General features: G+C 44.4%; 2 protein-coding genes across 15 annotated transcripts in view; one reads left to right on the top strand and one right to left on the bottom strand.

The window, feature by feature from the left end:
- Akt3 (AKT serine/threonine kinase 3) overlaps positions 1-9,288 on the top strand; it is a 241,832-nt gene extending 232,544 nt beyond the window's left edge. For 8 of the 9 annotated variants that reach the window (XM_085687654.2, XM_085687652.2, XM_085687653.2 and 5 more), the window contains one exon: positions 3,935-9,288. In XM_085687654.2, the coding sequence (XP_085543780.1) occupies positions 3,935-4,020 (86 nt within the window). In that variant the 3' untranslated portion in view covers positions 4,021-9,288. The remainder of the gene's footprint in view (positions 1-3,934) is intronic. The other variant, XR_015001246.2, reaches the window with a different exon arrangement.
- The window catches only part of Sdccag8 (SHH signaling and ciliogenesis regulator SDCCAG8), a 197,375-nt gene continuing 184,018 nt past the window's right edge, over positions 5,419-18,775 (bottom strand). For 4 of the 6 annotated variants that reach the window (XR_007232499.3, XR_007232498.3, XR_007232497.3 and 1 more), the window contains 3 exons: positions 17,464-17,590; positions 16,695-16,822; positions 8,940-9,251 (listed from right to left, as the gene is read on the bottom strand). Coding sequence is in view for 2 of the 6 variants with exons in the window: in XM_048436431.3 (XP_048292388.3) it covers positions 9,222-9,251; positions 17,464-17,590 (157 nt within the window). In the remaining 4 variants the exon portion in view is untranslated. Of the gene's footprint in view, positions 6,143-8,939; positions 9,252-16,694; positions 16,823-17,463; positions 17,591-18,775 lie in introns of those variants that run through there. The other 2 variants (XM_048436432.3, XM_048436431.3) reach the window with 2 other exon arrangements.

The following is an 18,775-nucleotide window of genomic DNA, read 5'->3' on the forward strand; positions in this document are numbered from 1 at the left end:
GCTGGGGAGCTTACTTCACATCTTGTCTCTGCCATTTACTAGTTCTGAGATGAGATGCCTCAACTGCCTGATGAGTAAGCCCAAGGTTTTTGGAATAATCTCTAGAGCCTGTGTTTCTCTGGAGTGTGCCTGACAAGCCAGCTCTTAAAGGCTCTAGATGACTCCAAGCTTGAGTGGCCGGATTAACTGGTCCTCATGATCTACATGAAAGTGAGGGGTGGGTCCAATATAATAAATTCCTAAGTGAAATGAGCATGAAGAAATATAAGACTAAAAGGTAGTAGCTGTAAAAACAGTTTAAAACTCTAGACAGTCTCGACCAAGTGAAATTAGAAGCTATCAAAGATACTCTTTTAGCTAGTCAGTCACTGTTTCATGAATAATTTGGCTCAGGAGTCAAGGACCAGGACATCTTGACTCCTGTTTTCATGTTTATAACCCTTAACTCATGGTAGCTGTCCTGATGAGAATTTGTATGTTAATTTCTCAGTTCCTAAAACCTCTGAAATGTTGGAGAGAAGATGCTTTATATGCTCTGCTTCTAGAATTTAACTTTAACCTCTTTCCTCACCTCCATTCATCAACCAGAGTAGGCCATTCTGCATAAGCCTCCTCAGTATCTTTGAAGGATGATGAGTTCCTTTCTAGAGTGATAAGACTGTACAGAAAGCCCTTAGGGTAGATAATTCCCAAGGTGGGTGCTATTAGCCTGTGGGAAGCTGACTTCTGTGGGCATGAGAAGTAGAGTATGGCTTTGCTCCTGCTGTACCGTGCAGCAGCCAGTGTGGTCCATGCCTGTCAGGGTATGCCGTAGACTAGGATTCGGGAAGCTATACAGCTTGGCCTCCTCTCGCCTCATTCATGATCTCTAGGCTGGAAAGGCAAGTGAGATGATGGCCAAGCCTCTCTCTGTCCCAGCTTCCTGCTGGAGGGGAGGGGTCCCAGTGGCTGTTAACTGAAGTTCTTGGTTCTAAGTGCCAAGGCAAGGGCTTTAATTTTGGAAGTCCATAAATCGTAGCTGTCCATTATGGGAAGAGAAAGGGGGCAATAAAGCATTATTACACAGAGAGTGGGCCTTTTTCTTTCTTATTTCTTTTTTGGTCTCCTTGTTAGAAGCTTACACACCAAGCTCTGGTTCAGAAGTCCACAGAAATGCCATTTGTTAGCAGTTATCTTCCCACTTGCCACCTTGGTTTTATAAATAAAAAAAAATCATTATTTTTTAAGAATAAATCATCAGTTAAGAAAGACAGCAAAATGTTCCATTTTCTACAAACAGCTGCAGTAATGTGCCAGATTGTCCTAACTGGTGTTAATTAATCGAACAGATTTTAGAATGTGTTGTCTTTCATTACATCCATCAATGGTCCTATGCTTTCCTCTCACAGAAAAGGAAAATGTCTTTGAGAGAGATCTGGTCACTTTTACTACTGTCTAATTACACTTTGTTAAATGTTCTGAGAAAAGCAGGTGCCTGAGGCTGTGTGAGTGCAGAGAGTCAGACATAACTGTAAGGTTGATAATTTCAGTGTAGTGTATGTCCTCCAGAGTAGGAACAGGTTCACATCCATTGACTAGGTGCCCAGGGAACTGCTACCATCCTATCTCAGCTGGACATGATCAAAGAACTATTTTCATTGTGACCAGCCCTGATGGAGCAAACAGGAGCTGGAGTGGGTCGCTTTAAGTGTTGGGCCTCACAGCCAGACTGTAGATTCAGATTTGTGTTTGTTCAGAATTGCTATATTATTATTGAAGTTACAATGGAGACTGTCTTAATTCTCTGGGGATACCCAACAGTATTCCCTCCCTCTCCAAGCAAAACCAACACCTTTCCATGCAAAGCCCTTCTGGGTTTAGGACAAGGTCTGGTTACAGCCAGGAGCCAGGGCAGCCCCCGTCATCTGGAGTAGAAGAGCACAATGCTTTTAGCGAGGAAAATGGTTTCTCAGACATGCTTGGCACATGTCAGAATTATAACATAACTTCAGCTGACTTTTTTGTAGAGATTTTATGCTGTGTGACTCAACAGTGGCTCAGTCAACCCTTTTCAGCTTTCAAACAGATAAAGAATTTGATCTAGAAAATGCATGATTGGCTTGTTTCTAAACCCATATTTTTTAAGGAGGCAGAGAGTTCCCTTTACCTTAGTACTACCTAGGATTGCTTCCCAGCTTCTGGCAAGGCAGTGGTCTGTTTGCAGAGGGGAATTTGTATAGAGTTCAATGCAAACTATATGTGGTATGTTTCTATCTACTGCAGCAATAGTTTATGGTACATTGTAGCTGAAAAATTTAGGTTAATGCTAATTCAGTTTTACTTCTGAAGTCCCTATGCATTTACTTCTGAAGTCCCTATGCATTAACAAGAGAATATAGAAAGGAAAAAAAAACCAAACAAAACAAAAATGTTGATTTTTTTTTCAAATGAAAGCAAAGCCTTTTATGGGGTACAGTACAGCCTCTGTTTTTGCTGTTATTACATGAAATCCGTGCTCCCTAGGGAGGCTGGGAAACAAAACAAATGGAAATAGTCCTTTTTAATGGATTTTAGGAAATGGAAATATTTTGCTTATATATATAAAAAAAGGTTATAAGTCGGAGAGAGATGATGTCCCCGTAATTAAGAGCACTTTCTGTTCTTACATGGGACCTGGGTTCAGTTTCTAGCCCTACATTAGGGCCTCACAACGTATGATTCCAGTGCTTTGTTTATATTGCTATGATGAAAACCATGACCAAAAGCAGTTTATTTGGCTTACCTGTCCTGGTCACAGTCCATCATCAAAGAAAGGCAGGACAAGAACTTAAGGCAAGAACCTGGACGCAGGAACTGATGCGAAGGCCATGGAGAAGCTGCTTCGTGGATAGCTCCCATTGGCTTGATCAACTTAACCCTTTTTTTGTAACCCATCATGGACTGGACTTTCCGATGTAAATCAGATGGAAGCATTTTATCAACGAAGATTTCCTCCTCCCAAATGACTCTAGCTTGAATCAAATTGACAATAAACAACCAGCATACAGCAGCATACGGGGATCTGATACTTCTAGACTGAGGAAACTTGCACTCATGTGTTTCCCATAAGTGCATGTGTGTTCTCTCACCCCCACACACACAATAAAAATAAAAACAAATAGTTTTTAAAGGTTTATACTGACTTGTTCATCTGGATTTCAGGTGGATTAGTGTGCAGTGAACATTAGAGACGAGCAGGAGTGGCGTAGATGGAGGCCTCTAGGCTTGAGCTCACCCCAGGGAAGAGCTTTGTGACTCTGTTCTAATCACAGAACATTTAGGGAGGAAGAGGCATGGTCCTTCCTGGCCGTTTACATCCAGGAAAATAGAGATGACGAGAGGGGCAGGTTCATACATGCTACCTTTTCCCCACATCTTGAAAATCCCTTATTTTCCTGATGAACCAGGACTTGAATGCTGCCCTTTGTTTTCCATCTTTTATCTTGCTCTCTTTATTATAGCTTAAAGTTTTATCACAGAAAATTGAGAATAGTGAGTTAATTGATGGTAGATCTTGACTAATGCTACTTAAGAAGATTAGTTTGCAGTCTTATTGTAAGGTCACCAGGAAGAAAAAGAAATACAAGCACTTTGAAGACCCAATGGATTGTGTAGAATTTAATAATGACCTAAAACTTAGAACTTAATGTATCCCTGAAAAGCATGAGTCTTGAAAGGAGAATTCTGTTTTCTTTAGTAACATTTTTTCCTGTTAGTATTGAATCTTGATATTTTGATGTTTTAAAAACGGTTTTATAATAGTATTTCTTTGTAGATCATATACATTTAGAAATAGTAGTTTTCCTTTAAAAATAAGGAGATTTTATGGAGATTGTTTATAGATTTATTGTCTGTAAAATGGATAACAGAGATAATACTGCAAACATAAATGACGATAGCTGTCTGCTGCCCACAGATGATGAAGATGGCATGGACTGCATGGACAACGAGCGACGGCCACATTTCCCTCAGTTTTCCTACTCTGCAAGTGGACGAGAATAAGTCTCTTTCATCCTGTTCTACACTGTCATCTTAGATTTTTGTCACTGAGAATGATTACTGGACATCTCCACCAGTCCTCGCTCTTACAGATAGCAGGGGCACTTCTGACATCCCTGACCAGCCAAGGGTCTTCACCCTCACCACCTTTCACTCACATGAAAACATATACACAGACACTCCAGTTTTTGTTTTTGCATGAAATTGTATCTCAGTCTAAGGTCTCATGCTGTTGCTGCTACTGTCTTACTATTACAGCAATTTTCAGAAATAATTTTACAATCTTTGGGAGTCACAAGCCCATTGTTCATTTGTGATCAATTGTCATCTTCTTTCAGTTTCTGTTTTTCCCTAGCAGTGAAGGTTGAATGAGATACACTGATTCTAGGTACATTTTTAACTTTCTAGAAGATACATCAAGAACTAATTAGACTAAGAAGATGTAGTTTATATTTCTGAACAAGCATTGTTGAAGGGTGGTGGTGTGCATATGTAAGAGTATAGCAACGCATATCTGACCAGTGTATAAAGCGCGTATTGCTGATATTTGGCTGGAAATCCTTAGGAAGCATTGAGAGGACTGAAGGGCTGATGAGATACACATGGCTTTTAATTCCTGTTGGATATTGTGGAGGAAGCCCAGGGTCACCCATGGACACCCAGATTTCATGGGCAAATGGATGCTGTTCCACCAAGTACTGAAGGTGCAGAGTCACCTAGAGGGTCTTAGGATCTACATTGTACCAGAGAGTATTTTGCCCTTGGGCTTGACAACCTTTTTCCCTTCTTGATATTTATCACCTCTGATGGCTGAAGAATGTAGACAGTATAATGATCCTGCTGTCGCCAAAATCTATACACCAAGGTGAACAGGTGTTTGCCTTATCAGTTTTGAAGTTTTACTTTCAGTTATAGGTGAATTAGCTTTTTCTCAGATGTTAAAATTCTGAATGTCCTTTAATGATTTTGTTTATATTATAGTAGTATTTATTTTTTAGTGATAAGAAGTGTATTGTCATGTTAGCAGACGCAGCTCCAACTCACAGGACATTGACTGCGGTTTCTTTTGAACCATGTGCAAGGAATGTACACACCCATTAGAATCATGCACTTTTTCTCCTTTGTACAAAAAAATGGTAAGGCTCTGGAATTATATCTGTTGGTTAGAATCTGGTTTTGGGAGAAGAGATGCTGTAATTAACCCCTTGGTGCCGAAATAAGAAAAGCCCCAACTACCCAGTGCCAAGGGGTTGGTGGAGCAAATAGATGTTGATGGTTGCTCATTTGAGTGGATGTGTGAGTATGGCCTGGAGAAAGCTGAGACCCAAATGATGATAAGAGATGAACTTTACTTGGCAAAATGAACACATCACAAATATTTACACAGTAGGAAGCGAAGGATAAGAAGCTGGTGTGTTTATTCTTATCAAGGTACATTCATTACTGAATCAAGCCATCAGGGAAAACAACAAAACAAAACACCTCTAGCTTTTCTTTTTCTGTACATACTCATGTCTCCCAATCCCAAACATTTCTCACTGAGAGGGGACATGTATGCAAACCTCATCTTTCTCCTTCATTAATGATGATCTTCAGATTAAACCCTTTGGTGCTAGGAGCTGACACTTTCCAAAGCAGACTATGAAGTCCAAGGATCAAAGCCTTTCTTGCAGCAAGCAGGAGGGCATCTACTCCAAGGAGTGATCATAGAGATGTATTCTAGTTCCTAACTGACAGCTCCCAAATGGAAGACTACAGCGTGACACAGTATTGTTACCGCATTGTCTTTTTGAGTAGAAAGTCATGTTTTCATGCAGAGGTCTTGGCCTCTAGGCTCAGACTTGGGGAGCAGAGCCGCTGCTGGCAGTGGCTGGCTGCTGGGACTGCTGGGGTTTAAAGGGCATTTACTAAGGCAGCTAAGACGGATTCAGACATAGCTTTTGTCCTAGTTTTTCATGTTTCTACCTGAGTGAGTTTATCCTTAGTATGGAGTAGGAAGTTAAAGTAAACAGATGTTCATTCTTGCATCTGTAGTCTTTTTTCCTACTTGGAATTATGTTGAATGTTTCACGCTGACAGGAAAGTAGATTAGATGGTATGTCCTTTAAGTTTTCTTGCATCCATTCTGTAAGAAAGAAATGTGAGAGGAAGAAAAGCAAGCTGAGCCTGGCTGATGTTCAGAGCATTTATCCCTCAGAGGGAGCAGACACTGTACACTAAGCACACAGCTTCTTTTGTTCTGTCTCTCCTTCCCAAGTCTTAAGGTGACTTCATGACCTTGGCCAAGGCTGCTTTCTAAAGATTAATGAGGGGGCACTGGCACTGACAATGCCTCAGGCTGGCCACTCCTCACACCTGGCCTTGGTCCCCATCCATTTGAGGGCTTTCTCTTCCCACCCCAGGCTCCCTGAGTGTCACAGCAGGTGTGTTCTTGGCTCTGATTTCAAGAATTTTTCCCTTGCAACCCCAGATGTCAATTAAATGGCAGAAGTAGAACAGAAGAGAGAGATGTGGGGAAGAGATTCCTATATCTAAGCGTAGGGTTTAGACAACTGAAATGATTTGAAACCTGGAATCATTATGTCTGGATGCAGTTCTGGCCTTGTGATTCCAGCGTGCCCTCTTGTCATCATGTAGGGTCGTCTGGAGGAAACTGACACTTGTGCTCAGATTGCTTGCAGGGTTGCTCACAGCTTTGCTTTCTACACTAACAGCATAGCATTATTCCAGTATTGTTTCCATTCCCATACCTGACCTCGAGCTTCTCAAAGCTGACTGTTCTCACAGGGGCCACATGCTTCTCCTTTCCTCACTAACTGCAGGGTCTCTACCACACCTCAGTGTACACACTTTGCTGCTACTGTCTGTACTGTCTACATCACAGTTCCCTAAGCTTGCTCCTGGTAGTGCATTACAGGCAAGCATGAAATGTAAAGTATTTATTTAAATAAAAAAAAAAACCTCTGAATTGGTCATCGAGTCACCTCCCTGGAGATTTGTAGTTTGTAACATATTTTGACTTTCTAGTTTTTCTGCTAGATCAATTCAAGATCTGGTCATCTGGTTAAGGGTTTGGAACAGACAGAGATATGAACATAGATGCTGTATCATTATCATTGCTGGTCACACTACAGACATTCGTTTCCTTACATATATGACCCTTAGGATATGAAATAACTACAAAAAAATGGCTTTGTACACTCCACCCTTAGAATCTCACAGGCAATTGGTAGGGACACACATTACTTCCTTCATACAGACAGCTTAAATAAAGCCCTGTGTCAATCTGCTACTTCTCTGCTTGTTGTTGTTGGATATGGCTCTGTAATTTCAGAAAACTAAAATTTGTTCTTTTCTGGAAAATTATTATTATAATACCCAGCTAGTATTAACCAACCCCGTATGAAGGTGTGACAGGTGGATAGGTAAATTCATCTTAGAAACACATGGGATTATTTTTATGTGAGTAGAAATGCCAATAGCATGGTCATGTGAACTAATGGTGGGCTAGGAGTGGAGTCACTGGCCACAAGGGTGCCAGAAACAGAGCATGTCATAGACCCTAAAGGTCCTAGTAAGAAACGGTGTGGACCCAGAATCCTCACGTAATGTAGCTTATCACTAATGTCTTCCTGATAACATACTGCCCCATGCACTTCCTTTGCAGTGTATCTTTAACCCTTATGGCAGTTTATGCCTTTGACTATTGTCTGGATTATGCTGAAACATTTTGGATGGGGCATATTTCTGATTTTATCTCATAAGCTACAATTGTAGAACTTGGCTGGCTTTGCTCTTGTGATTTCAGCAGAGAGAGGCATGACTTTTGTGACCAGTTTGTCAGACATTCATGTGTATTTCTCACAGCCAAATTTGGGGACATTCTACATGTGCTGTCCTCAAAATCAGCTGGGGTTGGCACATCCAGGAGGCTGAAATAAAGTGACCTCTATAACTCTTTAAAGGTGCTATTTTTAGAATATTGTATAATTTATTCATGGTATACATAAAATAGAAGGACAGTTAAAATACGTGACAGCTTTATGTCTAGCATGTTTGATGAACTCAGAAACTTCTGACTCAGAGTAGAAGTTGTGTTTGCGGTGTGCACCTCTGACGCCCCAGAGATGAGGACAGCCTGTGCACTGTCATGGCACCACCTCCTTGGCCTACGCTGCATGATGGTGAGGGGCGGGCTGAGCATGTACAAACCAGACTTCCGCTGAGAGCCCCAGGCTGCTGGGTTGCTGGCTAGGAAAGGAGGTAAGGGTGGGTTTATCCCACATGCAGCCGTGCCCTTAGTGTTTTCATCCCTCCTCAAACACCATGATCATCTCAGCAGCCACGATTTTCTCTCTATTTTTTTTTTTTTTTGTGGTGCTGGGGAAGGAACCCAGGGCCTCACACAAATTGGGCAAGTGTTCTTCAACTGAGCTACACCCCAGACCTTCCAGTGTCCATTTGTATTCCTTTAAAGCATTTGAGGGCTTGACTGTATAGTAGAAATACTATTTTAGATTAAAAAAATATGATCTGTGTACAGATATTTGATATACTGTTAAGTAAATTTTCTAATTTCACATACATTTGTTTTTAGGCTCCTCTCAAATAACTGCTATTGAAGACTAAAATCTGACACCATCGAGCCAAAGATGCCTTTTTGGGGGGAAGGGAGAGGGGGCTGTTTTGTGTTGTTCAGAGAATGGAAAGAATAATGCAGCGTGTTTCCTGAGTGCACAGTTCGATGGTAAATACTGGATGCTGGCTAAAGGTGTGCATAATCTTTAGATCACACAGGGAAGAACAGTGGACGGCAGCAGGAGAGGTGGTCTTCAGTACACTTTGGCTGACTTACAGCCTGTGCCTTTGCTGTGTTTTGTCTGTCACTGCTAGAAGATGAAAAGGAAACAGAACAACTCAAGTCTTTAGAGAGGTCATTTTATTAATCCCGTGCATACTCTAGAGTAGAGACAGTGACTTGAAGTTGTTTTGAGCACACACTCCAACTAGCCCGAGCCAGTTCATGCTGAAGCACTCCCTGTCTGTAGCACAGGGACAGAACCATGGCATGAGGACCAGCCCCCCTGCAGTCCCAGGTGGTGTCTCCCTGGGGAGGTTTTGGTGCACTGTGGCACATTAAGTACAAATCAGATGAATGTACATATCTCTTTGTAAATCATTTATTTCACTCTGTTTCATCCAGGTCAGCAATCAGATTGTGGCATGCTGGGTAACTGGAAAAAATGATAATAAAAAGTAAGTTTAAATAGATCATGGGTATTTGTTTTCTCATTTGCTAGTTTGGTCAGTTGTTATTGCTGAAGTTTTGGAGAAAAGGTTCTTGTTGCTAAAATGTGGAAATCATATATAGTCAACTGTATTGAAAACTTGTGCCTCAATCCTTGCACTGAAGACTAAAGAAAGCCCTTTTGTGTCTAAGTCTCAGGCTGTGTACCTCTTCTGCTTTTCTTCTGAAAGCAGCCTGTACTCCAGGCCTGTGTATACCTTTACCTAAGAAGAGTTGACATTATGACAATGTGTCCAACTATTTGTTAGAAACAGATCTAACATTACAATGGGCTTTAAAGTAGGGGAAAATTAGGATGTCAGCTGGTCTATATGGACTAACACAAAGGAGCCTCTGTTACCTGCAGCTCCTTGTAACATATATAAATGCCTTTTTACATATTGACACCCCACCCACATGCTGGAAGGTGTGACCCATGATACTGAGGTCTCATTTCTAAGATTTTGCACTTTTTGGTATGGGGAGAGCCAGGGGTTGGGAAAGTGCTGAACACCATTCCCCGATGACTATTCTGACTTTGCATGACAAGTTCATGATGCTATGCTAAGTATATCAAAAGTCTCCCTATTTCTGCAGTGCCTTTAGTGGAAGACAGCCAGCTATAGTGCTGTGTGAGTTTGAGGAGGGTTGTCTCTGGTGGTCCTAGGACTGCAACCACCCAGCTTGCATGACCAGATCTAGAGACCAGGCCAGAGCTCTGCTGCCTGGTGGAAGCCATGATTACATGTTGGGAATTTCTGAGTTGGAAGCCCAAGTGAGACATACTGGAAATAAACACACACACACATCCCATTTCCTTCCTGGAAAAAAAAATCATGTGTCCATTTCAGGTAGATGTATGAGTACCATGGTAGTGAGTTTTAATTAACTGTTAATTTGAGCAGAGTGGTTTCCACACAGGGAATGCAGGTGGGGCTGTGGCAAAAGACAAGATCATTTCAGGATAGCATAAGGTTAAAAAGATGAGGAGCTTATCTGAGCTTGTGCGAGCTCTGTTCTCAAACTGTTCTAGAGGGGTCCTTGGGACATCTGTCAGTCACCAAAGCCTGCCACCAACTGTAATAAACAGACAGGGGGTCTCCATTAGAGCTGACACCATCCCTCACTGAGCAAGCAGATATTGATTCTGAGAGTGACTTGCTGGGATGCCCTCCCCAGTGCTCTGAGGATAGCCAAATAGGACAGGCTGCCTGGTATCCTGGGTCCCTAGACATTGGGGCTTTTAACTCAAGAAAGTGGGTGACTGAACAAGGATCAACACAGACCATGACATTTCAGAAGACAAAAACAAATGCACTTGGGCAGAAAATCCCCACTTGAGTGCAGACAGTGGCATAGACTTCTGTGGCAGAGTGCAGCTCTGGGAAATAACATTTCCCAAGTTGTGGCTCCAAGTTCATCTAGTGATGTGTCATCACTGGGCTCCCTGTTGACTCTTGGCCTGCTTTTCTGACTGGGTACAACCTCCTGTGATGACACAGTGAGGCAAGACAGGAACACACGAAGTCCCCTGCTCTCCTATCAGCGCCAGCCTCCATTTCTAGTAGACACTCTGCCTCCTTACTGCCAATGCACCTCTTCTTTAAGCATTGTACTCTGGTGCAAAAGTTCAGTATAGGCCTGCGTGTAGCACTGCCACATTGTACGATAGTGACTTTCATTGCTGCCTGAACTCTGCAGTTACCCAGAGACATAAAAATGTGAGTTACTACCACTATCTGACATATCTGCCATCACTTGTCGGGGTGTTACTGGTTGTCTTTCTGTGGCATCAGTCCAGAAGAGAAGATGTGTGTGAAGGGAATGTTTTTAGTTTGGAACTTTAGCTTGAGCCTTTGACAGCCACCTCCCCCCTCCTGCCACCTCACCTGTTACCATGACCCCTACTGTGGCCCCCCTGAATCTGTGGCTACCCTGGGAACAGAAAAGACACCCCTTTGCTTTCCTGGTGCAGCCCGACGTTCCTGACCCATGTGCTTCTTGTCACTTTTAACTCCTATCACAGTCTTTCCCCCAAAACCTTGGGTTTTATGCCTAATTTATTTCTGATATTTACTTTAGACTTGGAGTTTAGGAAGCCAGTTGCGTGGGGCGACCCAAACTGTTGTTCAGTTGGCTGTGTTTTAGGGTCCTCAGATTCTCAGTTTGTAGTCTCAGCTGCCATTTCCATTTATTTCTTTGCCTTGCTATGTGGTCCAGACTGGCCTCACCCCAGCCTCTTAAGTGACTGACCCACAGGTCTTTGCCCTTTCACCCCAGTGTCCTACAGCCCTCCAAGTCAACATTCTTCTGTTTTTTTCTGCTCTTTATCCTATGTGGCCATGTCCACAGACATTGTTTGTCTATGCCTCTGGCAGTGAGCACCTACTTTTAAAGAGGTGGACACTTCCTCAGTGGTCCTTCCAAGCTTGTTCTGAGGTGACAGAAATACACCCAGGCCCCAGGCTCCTCTTTGTGGCTTGCCTTCCCTTCTGGTGCTGTGGGATTCTCAAGTACTCTGCTTCCCCATCACACCACATCTTTGGGCAATATTCCTCCATCTTTCTGGGAGGTTTTGAAATGACTTCTGTCTGATAGCCCCATGGTCCTGCTGTGATGTTGTCAGTAACTCTAAACTTCAGTAGCACCTGGACTGGGCTTCAAATGGGACCTATCCTATATTTGAAGTGAAGAACTGAGGTCTTAACCTAGGCATGTGACCTCCAAGTACAGCTCCTACCATGATTCTCAAGGCCTGCTTTGGCACATCATGAATTACTGAGAAGCTGGCACGGCAACATTATAAAGGGCAAGATGGGCTGCAACCCAGAATGGATCAACCTAGACAGAATAAAGGCTACGTGCTATAGACATCAGTGGGTTATAGCAATGAAGGACACCTAGCTTAGCAAGTGGTAATGTCCACAAAGCTCACAATTCAGCAGTGCCCCCAGATCCTAGAGCAGTCTCCCCAGCACAGGCCACGGCTTCTGCTAGGAACCACTAAGACAGGAAGTCACAAGTCACCATAGAGCAGCAGTGACTCTCCTTGCTGGCCACTTGTCTGGGCTTCTGAGAATAGCTGTGTTTCCCTTCCACTGATGCTCTGGCTCTGCTACCTCTGAGGAAGCCAGAGCAAGAAGAAAGCAGGATGAAGAGGCTGCACCTCTGTGGATAACTCTGTGCTGGGCTCTTGTAGAAGTCATTCGTCAACAGAGCTCCTCCTTAGGTCAGTGTTGGCTTCTGGTTCCTAAGCTCTTGCTCTGCACAGGGGCAGGTGTCTGTGTTATGGGAATCATATTTCCATGGAAAATACATTTTAAGAATTCCCAAAGGACAGACAGTGTCACCAACAGCAGGGAGTGGAGCCTCTGGTTGCCTCATGTTTGAAAGTGTTAAAGATGAAGACAACATTGACATTTGGGGTTGCATGTGACGGAATTACAGTCTTTTAAAGGCAAGAACCACTTATCTCCACTGCATGTAATATTCAGTGTTTTGTTCACTTGTCTAATTGGATTAAAATATTTAGCTCCCTTTAAAAACTTGATTGTGAATTTATATTGCGAAATGTAATGTCTAACTCAGAAAGCAATAAGAGGAGCAAATGCATCAGGAGCAATATAAAATTCAACATTTTTCATCCACTGTTCCTATTCTGGAAGTAGGCATTCTTGGACAAAGGGAACTGTTAGAAGAGGCCTGCCATAGATGGAGCCTGGTACACTTTTCAGTATTAATGACGCACACGGTGCCTAGATGAACAACTAGGCTAAGTGTGTGCGGTCTTTACTGCTTGGGGAAGTATCTGTGAGGGTTGCAGACCCTTTGTTAGAGATCCAGCCTGAGGTCTTAAGTCATTCTCTTAAAAACACCCAGCAGCAGGCAGTTAATGACATCTTAGCTGCATATGTTCAAGTTGATTTAAAAAAATATGCAAGTCACTTTGGTTGACAGTGTCTTGTACACAGTTTTGAAAGAATCAGGGCAAACTTTAACAGAGTCAGTTTTTATTTGAAAAATATTTTCTGGGAATGTATCAGTGTTTATTTTTGAGACTGACAATTCGGGTGAAAATCAGGATAAAAACAAAAAAACAACAATTTGGTTGAAATCAAATTGTTTGTTTTCATCTATTTAGAATTCTTTCCAAAAAAAAAAATCCTGGTTTAGGAGGAGGTCTTGTAATTTATTGTATTTAGTGTATTTTCTGTTCTTTCATAAGACACCATCTGTCTTGCAGGTAGTTAACTATGTGGGCCCTGAGGTCAGCTCGGCAAAGCCCCTGAGCTCTAGGAAGGACAAAGGAAGAGTGACCACCTCTAGGTCCCACGTTGACTGCCAACTCCCTACCAGCCAGTGGGTCTGGACCACCCTCACTTGAGCTGCCCCTCTCCAGCTTCCATCCTGTGTCTGCTAGTTACAAGCAGGCCTCTCCTCCCCTAGAATCTCCCTCGTATGCTTGTTTTCAGCTCTATTCAATGAGTCCTCTGATGTAATGAGATAATGTCGATGATCTTGAATATAATCACATATGGCTGCTGGATCCATGCACAACTTTAAATCAAATTAGAAAGTACATTCGCTGCCAAGAATGCTTAAAAGTCATAGGGCCAACTGATTAACCACTGACACGGCAGCTTCAGACTCTGTTTTCTAAACTGTGAGTGATTCATAAGAAGGGACTCAAAGGGAATCCCTCCCCAGACTGAATGCTGAGAACTGAACAGGCAGCCGGCTCAGGGTGGCAGCTATTGGTGGATGCCAGGCAGCTGAAACCAGAGTCATTACCCAGTAACTCCCAAACTCATCTTGATGGGAGAACAGTCCTCCAAGTAGACAGACCATTTGTGTTTTCTTCCCTCTCCCAGACCCAAGAACAGACTCTCATTTCCTCACCAGCTGGCCCCACCCTTCCTAGCCAGATGTCAGAGTCTCTGGGCTTGGGCTGCTGACCCCTGACCCTGCTGCAAGCTGTCAAGCCTTGCCTAGTCCCCAGAGACCCATGACCCTCACCAACAAGCTAGGCAACTCTGCCAAGGAGAGGGCTGGTGCAGCCCTCTCCTCAGTCAGGCTGTGAGAGGACTCGGGCTACTGGCAGGATAAGATCAAGCTAGAATGGCCGTGCCCACACAGGCAGTCAATTGATGGCTTCTAGAGGTCCTTTTCTAAAAGTTCCTCCCAGTGTGTAAATCAGGAAGTTAAGAGAGCGGCCATTTCCAGTCAGTCCTAAGTTAGGTGCACACTGCAGCTGGAGGGTCATCCTGCACTCTGGACAGTGACTTTCCTGACACATAGCAGCTATGTAAGCTCTCCAGCCGGAAGTGGTATTGCACAAGGTCACAACCAGGACTGGTTTCCTCCATGGGCATAAAGCTGTGTGTGACTCGGAATTTAAACAGAAGCCATTTAGGCTTAGAAACAAGACATTTCCTGTTGGGAGCCCATCATTCTTTCTCTGCACTGGCCAGGGCTTAGGACGTAGAGCCAATCTGAGCAATGTGCCTAAACTTCTAAGCAGCTGTCTGGTCAGAAAAATGCTCACTCTCTTTTGGGTACTGAGCAGACAGAGATTTTCAGAGTTTGACATGCAAAATTAAGTATTGCGCTTTATTCATCCAGGCTGAGAAAATAGAACCCTTCACCCTCACGTCGCCACACACAATGCACACAAAGGCAGCTGCAGGCCTCATGCCCAACAGTCCAGCTGTTCCTTCCAGAGCCCTCTGGAGCCACTTCCCCTACCAGTTACAGAGTCAGCCAAACTTTGGCCTTCTTATTTCAAGGGTTCCTTTAAAAACCCAGTTTATAATTCATGTTGACTTCAAGACAAAAATGCATCAACAGAGGCTACCAAGTGCCAACACACAGAGATCACTGCAACACTTGTGCCAAAAGGGTAGACTGTGGGTACAGAGTTGGTAAAGCCATACTGGTCTCTCTAACAGCTCCCAGCATTTGGAGCTGGGAGCCAACATCACCTCTGCCAAATTTCTTTCATCTTGGTCATCTTGAAATAACTTCCAAGATAGAATTTCAATCTAAAAATCCCCATCAGAAATGCTCCAGATAGGTCGGTATCAGAGAGCAAGGAGCAGACAAGTCATTTCTGTTGCCACTGGTAAGGGAAGAAAGACTTTTTCCAGGAATATTTTCTTTTAAAAGTGTTCCGTGCAAATCCTGCAATGAATTTTCATCTCAGACTTTTTATAGCCTAGGAAAAGGCTTCTAAACATCTCTGTTCCATGTTAAGGCCTGTGTGCTGTAAAGAGAACAGATAGAGTCCAAAGGCCAAGGTCATGTTAGAGAAAGGTCTAAAGTCCAGAGAGAAGGCAGGCTCACTTATGCCACGGATCCTGGTCCTTCATGACTTGCAGCAGAAGCCCAGTCACTAAAAGCGGGCTCTGTTGACTTTGGACTTTAAGCAGGCAGTTCTTCCTCAGATCTGCCCGCACACCCGTATTATCACCAAAATCAGGCTACTCATTTGAGAGATGGCCTCAGCATTGGGCACAGTTAAGAAGGTACTGACACCTCTGGCTCTATAGGACCTTCTCAGGAAGGAGAGAGGGTGACTTCAAGCATGGGATAGTCAGCCTACTAAGTCCTTGAGGTACTAGGGAGTATGCCACTATCCCAATACATCCAGATTTCCTAATTTCCATGGTACTCATAAGGACAGCTCAGAGAACCATGGGTGACTTGGCCAGTGTCTTCAAATGGAATTGGTTTTGGCTCTAGAACCAAACTAAGACATCCTTTGTTCCTTTCCAGTTACCCCAACAGCTTATAAATGGAGGCTTCCAGACATGCCCTGGAGAGTTGGTTGGGGATCCCAGAATCAATCAATCAATCTCTCCTCTCTCTCTCGCTCTCTCTCTCTCTCTCTCTCTCTCTCTCTCTCTCTCTCTCTCTCTCTCTCTCTCTCTCTGTGTGTGTGTGTGTGTTTATACACATTCAAGACACAGTTGTCAGTGTCTGGTCTGATCCCACTGGCCTATAACCCTATAAATCCATATTTCTACTCATTGCCTAAGTCCTCTGCCTGGTGTCCAATTTGGCTCCTTTACAACTGTGAACTCCGAGTGATTTATAAAGGGACTGAACAAGCTGAGTGTCACTGCAGGTCAGGATGATCACATCAAGGTCATTTTGAATGGAGAAATGGTCTTTCCTCCCTATCACTTCTAATGCTTCCCCACTAATCAGGCACATGCCATGTGAAGTCCCTCAGAGCCCTCACAGAGCATCTGGCTGCAATCCCTTACAAGTCCAACAGCCACCTCTTTATCTTAAATTGCTTGACGGGTGGGGAGAACCCTCTCTGGCCTCCCGTGTAAGGAAAAGCTGCTGAGAAGAACCGGAGTTTCGTGCCGCCCATCCAACTCACCTGGACTCTCTTCCGCCATTATCTAACCTGAATGGGGACAGCTTGGGCTCTGAAGTCAGACTTAGGTTCCATTTGTTGTGCCCCTATTTGCTAGCTGAATATGCTTGTTTGAGCCTCAGTTTCCCTATCTGCAAAATGGAGACAATAAAATCAATTGTGCTGGCTTGCTTAACTGGACAGTGAGTGCATGTTCCAGACAGTGGACTTCTAGGCCCTCTGCCACCCTTCCCCATCCCCAGAGCCACTGCTACTGAGTTTACTGAATTGGGAAAGGACATCTGATTCCACGGGAACACCTCTTCCTTGTAGGGCTGAAGTCCTTCAGTCCTCAGGGGCAGTTCACAGCTGTCTCCTTCCTTCACATGTCTGGCCTGACCACTGCTGCTCCCACACTCTCACTTTCTCTGTCTTTCCCACCAGTGTTCCTGCATGGTGTGGCTGCCTTTGGTGTGACTGGGTGATACGTGTGCCTAAGGCTGCTGGGAGACAAGCCTCAGCTCATACTTTTCCATGCTCATTTCAATTGGCAGGCCTGCTCTCCCATCTTCTGATCCGACCCATGAGATCAGCAGGGATTCAGGCCTGTCACAGGGGAAGAGAGGGCTCCGGTGTGCCGCCCTATCCTTGAGCTGCAGTGCACTTTGTGTGCTCTCTCATGGTCCTTGGCTGCCCTGAACTTGGCCTGCACTGGTCCCTGTGTGTATTCCCACTCTGCACTGAATACTTGGTACTTGGTACAGCTCGTGTCCCATGTGTCCTCACACCCTACCTGGGCTCGCAGACGGTCCACCTCCTCTGACAGGTTCTGTCGCTCCAGGAGAAGCTGATTCTGCTTGTTGAGCAACTGCACCAGCTGCTGGGCTGTAGCCTGGCCGTGCTTATCCAGCTGCCTGAGTCTGCAGAAAAGAATTGGAGATGGGTTCTGGGGGCTGGTTGTTTGGAGAGCACAGAGAAAAATGAGAGGCATCGGCTCCATCAGTTCTATGTGTTAATATTCCAGCACTATGCCAGAATACTCGAGGAAGAAATGGCTTACTTTGGCTTATGTATTTATAACTTTCAACCCATGATTAGTTCCCTGCATTGATCCCACAATCAGCTGCATGGATCTGGGTCTGCGGCAAGGCCGTGTCCCTTGTTTAGGCGCTGGTGACAGAAGTCCTCACTTCAAGGAGGACAGGAAATGGAGAGGAAGCCAGCATCACGATCACACCCACAACAACCCAACCTCCTCCCATTAGGTTCCTCCCTTTAGCACGGGGGCCTGAGAACAAAGCCTGTGAACAGAGAACAGGGAGATGGGCAGGAGGTGAAGATGGAGCCTTAACTGTGTGCATAGCTGTGGACGCTCTGAGAGCATATAGACATGCAAGTCCAGGGCAGCCACCTGGCTAGCACTGGGGCTGGCCATTGGCCAGCACTGTTGAGCTAGACTGCCTTCTAGCAAATGACAAGGTAAACAGCAGTCCCTTCAACATGTTCTTGAAATTGGGTATAGAAGAAAACCTGAGGCCTTAGACTCATAAGCAGAGGTTTAAAAAAAATATCAAGGGGCCTAAATGCCTGCATTGTTCATCTGGGAGTAGCTGGGGCAGATTGCCGCCCTGGCTCCAGAAACACTGAACTAAGGACTTTCCATTCTAACCCCTGTAGCTATAGGCTATGGCACTGCTGACCAGATGTCTTCAAAGATCCTAAATTTGTCCTTCTGCTGATAGGCTCTCCTACCCAGACTTGCTAATTCACTCCAGCCATTATCCTCATCCGTCCACAGACAGCCCAGGCAGTCACACGAGCACACGTGCCCATGGAAGGCAGCTTTGCGTTAAATTTAGAGTGGAGTTGCCGCCCAGAGCTTCTCTGGAAAGAAAGGCACAGTGCAGTCTTCCTCGGCCCCCAGGGGCAGGAGCAGCACTGCTGAGTGCGGATGGCACGAGCTCCATGTGCATCTCAAATGCCAGGCTCCTACACCTGGTGGCCCATGTATGCAGCTGCTGACCTGGAGGCACCTCTCTTCAGGCTCTCCTCAGGAAGTGCTTCTGGTGGGTTCCAGCACAGGCAGCATTACAGAGCCACACCTT

Source organism: Myodes glareolus, chromosome 5 (assembly GCF_982192425.1).
Source record: "Myodes glareolus chromosome 5, mMyoGla1.1, whole genome shotgun sequence".
NCBI classification, from domain to species: Eukaryota; Metazoa; Chordata; class Mammalia; order Rodentia; family Cricetidae; genus Myodes; species Myodes glareolus.